Consider the following 6,893-nt stretch of genomic DNA (forward strand, 5'->3'; position numbering starts at 1 on the left):
AATTGATTGAGATAAACTATTAGATGTTCGTTAAATCATTACATATAGAATAATATTATTGATCATTATAAATTAGTATACAGTTATTATCTTTGTAGCATTTTTTAATTTTTATGATGCAATTTAGCAGTTTCTATTTGTTGTGATATTTGTAACATTTTATGTTTTTAAAATGGTTAAAACAGCAACTTAACTGTTTTTATCTTCATTATAAATATTTATCTTAATTTAACATCCTCACAAATTTTAAAAAATGTTTCTTTAATTTTTAAATCACATTTGTCATGTATGAAATGCACTGATTAAATACAGTTTCCGCAACACTGCACAACAATAGCACCAAACCTGTTGTTGACATAGCAAGCTAATCGAAACACTAAACTAGACAAAACATTTAAGCATATGTCCTTGTCTTCATTAGTAGCCTATTGTGAGAACTAACGTCTTATAGTTTCAAAACACACCTGGGTATGCAACAAAAAAACCTGTTTACACAGTGGGAGAGGTGTGAAAAAATCTGATAAAACACACCTTAAGATGGGCTGGAAACACAGTATGAATAAAGTACAGCTCTGTAGTGTAACAGTTGTAGTGCCCTAAATGAACTGATTTCTGACACAAAATTCAGACTTCATAAGTCTTTATTGGAAAATGTCTCGTTTGTCTCACACGATGGGATAAAGAGCATAGCTGGCGATCCCGCAAGTGTTTTTGCCATTGCGTATCATTCGCATGTAGCCTCCTTCTCCCCATGCTGTACCCCAACTGAGAAAAGACAAACATAGTATTTTATGAAGTAACATTTTATTACCGTAATGAACTTATCTACATTACAAGTGCACAACGTTTAAATAGGTGTGTTTAGTTGTGTAGTTTGTTGTGTTGTGTTGTGTTGCTAGCAGTGAACATGAGGTGTTAATGTACTAAATGATGGGCGTTCTCTTACCTGTTTTTGATTATCCAGTAATCTTTGCCCTCCTCTGAGCCATAACCAACCACAAGCACAGCATGGTTGAGGTTGTTAGGGTTACAGTTTGATTCCTTGTAGATTCCTATAAATAATATAATATAATATAATAAAGATTATTATATATTTATAAAATGGTTAGTTCCTGTCCTTGATTCTGATTGGTCAATAGCTGTGTTTTATTCACGATATTTATTTATTGACCGCTTCACCCAACGGTTCTGTGTATCACTACACAACACCCTTAGCAACCACTCTTAGCAACGTAAACTGTTTGTTCTCAATATTGTTCACTGAATACTGTATTATGTAGAACTAGAAGAGTGTTGTGAGAAAGAGATTGAGTGAGCGAGTTTATTACCTGCATTCAGATTTAGCATTTTCCTTCAGGTCAGTCCTATGTTCGTAATAAAAAATCTGTTTAAATGTCCGATGTATTATCTTGTCCTTTTAACAGTTAGGGGGCTTTCCCGTGACTGACAGCGCTAGTCAAAGCATTTGTCAGTTGCGTCTTGTTCCGTTTTCAAAACAATTCAGTCTTTTTAATGTAAAAGTCTTCGCTACTGACTGACACACTCATAAAGACAGTCTTTGCTGCCATCTAATGGCGGAATAATGTAATGCAATGTTATATATGTATATTAAATTATATTTTATTAAAACATTAAATAAGTGGTTTATTTATATATATATATATATATATATATATTTATATATGTGTGTGTGTGTGATATTTCTTTCTTTCTATCTATCTATCTATCTATATTTGTATATATTTGCGTATATCACTTTCTTCTTTTCTTTTCAGAATGGAAATAGAATCAATAGAAATGAAATCCTACCTGAACTGTAGAAGAGGAAGCTTGGATGATCGGCATCTATAGCGACAGTGATTGGACCAATGGTTGCCACGGCATCAGCCAGTGCCTGCTCATCTCCGGCCGGGATGAACCTGTAATCTCTGATTCTGGCAACAACTGAACTTCTGTCATAGAAACAGGGTTGAGTATCCTGGTAAAACCATAACCAAAAAAGATACATTCAGATTGGCCATCTCAGAAAAAAAAATCATACAGTCTAAAAAATCATACAGTCTTCAAATGATCAAGATCTCTCACCAATGATGTATAGGGATAAATGTCAGAGCCCTCCAAGCCTTTATTGATCACATAATCATAGGCGTTTGCCATCCAGGCTCCGCTGCAGCCATACGTGCCATAAGATCTGGAGCAGTCCACCAGTTGCTGCTCGCTGAGGGACACCAACCGTCCTGTCCTCTTGAACGTTTGGCCTTCAATGGCACCTGTAGTGCTAAAGGCCCAGCAAGACCCACAGTATCCCTGAAAAGAAATGACAAATCAGTCTTTTTTTTTTTTTTGCACCAAACATCCAGTACAATCATTTTCAACAGTGTATATATCCCAGCTAACAGGGAACGTTCTCAGAACTTTTGCTAATGTTCTGGGAAGGTTCTCTCAACGTTAAGAACAAACGTTTTTCCAGTATCGTTGATAGAACGTTCGTTCAAAGTTAACATTTTTTAAATGTCACTACTTGTTTCAGAATGTTAAGAGAACATTCAAAAGTAACGTTCCGATAATGTTTGAAGAATGATTAAATGGAACGTTCACATAACCAAGAAAAAACATTTTTAACATTAAAAGAACTTTCAGAAATAAAGTTTTCCTAACTTAATGGGAACGTTAGAAAACGTTCTTATATTTTTGTTAACTGGGATAAGACTTTGGGATAAAAATAAGCATATCAATGATGATCAACTAAAAAAACAGAAGAGAATCCCACCTGGTCTTTGACTTCAGTCACATATCCCTGTGCTCGATAGTCAACATGGGTCAATCCCAGTTTGTTAGCATTGAAACGGAGCGACTGAGCGGAAGCAATTTTTCCTCTCCTATTTATCGGGCCATTGATTTTGGCACCCAGCAAGCGGTTATACTCCATCTTGGTCTAAAGATAACACAAAAATGAGATAAGATATAATCTTGGACCACATTTTTGTGCACTGTACATTATGACATCCACACCACTAGGTGTCAGTATAAGACCACCTTTAACAAAGCTAATAAAACAGTTTCACATAATTGCAAGTGTAGTTTTTCAATCGTATTACTCACGAGGTCACCGTATTTGTTCATTGCCATGCTAAACGTTGACAATCCGAAATGGAAATCGTCATTGTTTTTCTCAATCATCTTCATGTTGGTTTCCCAGATGGTCTGTCTCTGAATGTCGTCATTCTACAGTAATATAGTGAAACTTCATAAGGAATACACACAAAAATGCAGTGCATAACATACAGTATAACATGTTATCATCTTAACAATAAACTAAGTGACTTAAACTGCATGTTTATACAGGATTAAGTGCCTCAAAGGCACAATGGTGGTTCAAAACCTTTCGATTAAATGAGTTTTTAAAGGAACAGTTCACCCGAAAATTAATGTTTAGTCTTTATTTACTCACTCTCATGTCTCATGTTGTGTTCCAACATGAGTGGATGAAGACTGAATTTTCATTTTTTGGGGTGAACTGTCTCTTTAAGCCACACCCAAATTATCATAACTAACCTCTTCATCATAGGATATTTTATGGAGCTTTTTCCACAGTGTCCACTCCGAGGTGACCTCCTCTTCTGAATCTGCTGCCACCTGCAGAGGCGCCCACATCAAGAGTGCAAACACTGCCGCTCTACCGAACAGCGCCACCCAGTGTGCTTGATAGGTATCTATGCAAATACGCATTACATTTAAAAATTGCTTTACCACTTATTTAAACAACTGGTTATTTTTTTACTTCTTAGACTGATTCACGTTTACAATAAATATACAAACAAACAAATGAATAAAATAAATAAAAATATTGAGCACAATTTCGTTTGCATTTTGGTTCAACAATTCAGTTTAAGTAAATATTTATACTAAATATTTATTTAAAAACTAAATATGTAACATAAATATTTACACTTCACTTGTTTATAATATTTACACCAGATCCAAAACGAATGTTTGGTTGTTTGCTTTTTTGAGTTCTTATTCTTAGACTGATTCAATTTTACAAACAAATAAATTAACAAAAAATATAACCTAAATTGTGCTCATTGTTTTTGTTTATTTATTTGTTTGTTTGTAAAAGTGAATCAGTCTAAGAATAACTCAAAAAAGCAAACAACCAAACGTTCGTTTTGGATCTAGTGTAAATATTATAAACAAGTCAAGTGTAAATATTTAAATTGAATTGTTGAACCAAAAATGTAACTTAAATTGTGCTAATTGTTTTTGTTTAACAATTCAATTTAAATAAATATTTAAAAACTAAATATGTAACATAAATATTTACACTTGACTTGTTTATAATATTTACACCAGATCCAAAACGAATGTTTGGTTGTTTGCTTTTTTGAGTTCTTATTCTTAGACTAATTCACTTTTACAAACAAATAAATGAACCAAAAATGTAACCTAAATTGTGCTCATTGTTTTTGTTTATTTATTTGTTTGTTTGTAAAAGTGAATCAGTCTAAGAATAAGAACTTAAAAAAGCAAACAACCAAACATTCATTTTGGATCTGGTGTAAATATTATAAACAAGTCAAGTGTAAATATTTAAATTGAATTGTTGAACCAAACATGTAACTTAAATTGTGCTCATTGTTTTTGTTTAACAATTCAATTTCAATAAATATTTATAACTAAATATGTAACAGAAATATTTACACTTGATCCAAAACGAATGTTCGTTTGTTTACTTTTTTTGAGTTCTTATTCTTAGACTAATTCACTTTTACAAACACATACATAAAATAAATAAAAATCTTGAGCACAATTTAGGTTACATTTTTGGTTCAACAATTCAATTTAAATAAATATTTATAATCAAATATGTAACATAAATATTTACACTGTACTTGTTTATAATATTTACACCAGATCCAAAACGAATGTTTGGTTGTTTGCTTTTTGAGTTCTTATTCTTAGACTGATTCACTTTTACAAACAAACAAATAAATAAACAAAAACAATGAGCACAATAGGCTACATTTTTGGTTTAACAATTAAATTTAAATAAATATTTACAACAAAACATTTAACATAATATTTACTAAATAATATTTACACCATATCCAAAGTTCCTTATATGATTCCTTCCAGACTTACTGAACATGTTGATGCACAGGCTCTGCAGAAAGTGACTGGCTGAGAGTCTCAGGTGCGGATGAAACTACAGCATGTCTTCTGCATTATATACCATCGTACGGTAGGTGTGTCCATACTGTTAGAACTTGCTATACCATGTCATCCTGCAAAAGGAAGGCACTAATTAACAAGACTTAAAATGTTTAAAACTAACCTAACTTGCCAAAACACTGACATTGCTTCACAAGCTTTCCCAAGCTTTCCCAAATGTCGTCTTAGGAAATCAAATGTGATGGTTCATATAACATTTTTTATTTTGTTATTGAATATTTAAATGAGGACTGAGTCAGCGATGTTTGAATGCCTGACGTTTTGTCTGACCTGATTCTTGTTTGGAATATAATGAACGTACTACTACAGACATTATATCCTCAAAGTATAGTGCAACAACACCAAGGCCTTTATTACGGGGGTGACTGCTGAGTCTCTGTCTTTCTTTTTCTCCAGTCAGGCTGTGTATTTTTCGGTGCTGTCATAATGGTGTCATAATTTACCCCCATTATTACAGTTCATCCCATGATTGCCTCTGCAGGTCATATTTTGGGGCTTTTCATTTTACACAGTCTGATTTGAAGGGCAGGTACAGGTGAACAGCCTTACGATTTGCCTTACAAAATTACTTTGCCGTATTAAATAAAAAGGTTAGACTTCTTTTACTATAGCCTATACTTTTATATTATATTATATGCTATAGCCTTTATTTTTACCATAGACTATATATATTTTTACTATAGACTATATTGTTATACTATAGTGAATAGCCTTACAATTTTCCTTACACTTTGCTGTATTAAATAAAATATGATTTATTATTTATATTTTATACTATAGTCTTTATTTTTACTACAGACTATAATTTTTTACTACATTATGGTGAATAGCCTTACGATTTTCCTTACAAATTACTTTAATCTATTAAATAAAAATAAATATAAAAACTATTTTTTACTATAGCTTATATTTTTTAGATTTTTATATTTCTATACTATAGACTATTTTTATATTATATTTCATACTGTAGTAAATAGTTGTACAATTTTCCTCATAATTACTTTGCTGAATTAAAAAATAATACATATAAATTTCATCTATAGCTTATATTTTTATTGCTTTTTTTATTTTTATGTTATAGACTTTTTATATACTATATATATATCTTCTTCACAAATTACTGAAGTTATTTTTGTTTTGTATTATGACTTAACTCATTTAAACTTTAAAATATGAAAATAACGCATTAGTGTATTAAATATGCAATTTGCATGATATATCTAAATGATACAGACCCCCCCCCCCCAGACCCTTTTGTAAAAAATTATCAAAATATTTAATAAAATGCTTTATGTATGTAAATAAATATTCTTTTTAGAATTTTATAAGAAGATAACTAAAAAACTCCCCTCTGACAATTGCTTACTAGCTGTATCTTTTAAAAAAGATCTAAAATTAGGGGTCTCTCTCTCACACACACACACACATTAGGGTGATGCAAAAATGAGTACACCCCACTGAAAGTCTCTGGAGCAAAGCTAAATTTTAGACTACAAATGTCTAATTTAACAAGAATTAATTATTCATTACACAGGTGTCCAGCAGACAGTTGACTATAAAAGGGAGTTAAAACCACTTCCCATTTCATGCTGTCAGCAATGGCACCACATGGAAGAGGAATGTCACAAGACCTGAGAAAGAAAATAATGTCTATACACCAG

The 6,893-nt window shown here is 31.9% G+C and overlaps 1 protein-coding gene across 1 annotated transcript; it reads right to left on the reverse strand.

Annotated features, from left to right (window-relative positions):
• Positions 1 to 292: 292 nt before the first annotated feature.
• Positions 293 to 6,020, reverse strand: cts12 (cathepsin 12). Its single transcript, XM_051911353.1, has 8 exons — positions 5,143 to 6,020; positions 3,556 to 3,713; positions 3,103 to 3,225; positions 2,771 to 2,935; positions 2,086 to 2,307; positions 1,810 to 1,978; positions 947 to 1,052; positions 293 to 765 (listed from the first exon to the last, which is right to left on the reverse strand). Exons 1-8 carry the CDS (start codon positions 5,147 to 5,149, stop codon positions 666 to 668), a joined length of 1,050 nt encoding a protein of 349 aa, XP_051767313.1. The 5' UTR covers positions 5,150 to 6,020; the 3' UTR covers positions 293 to 665.
• Between the last annotated feature and the right edge of the window lie 873 nt (positions 6,021 to 6,893).

This window comes from Ctenopharyngodon idella, chromosome 10 (assembly GCF_019924925.1).
Source record: "Ctenopharyngodon idella isolate HZGC_01 chromosome 10, HZGC01, whole genome shotgun sequence".
NCBI lineage: Eukaryota > Metazoa > Chordata > Actinopteri > Cypriniformes > Xenocyprididae > Ctenopharyngodon > Ctenopharyngodon idella.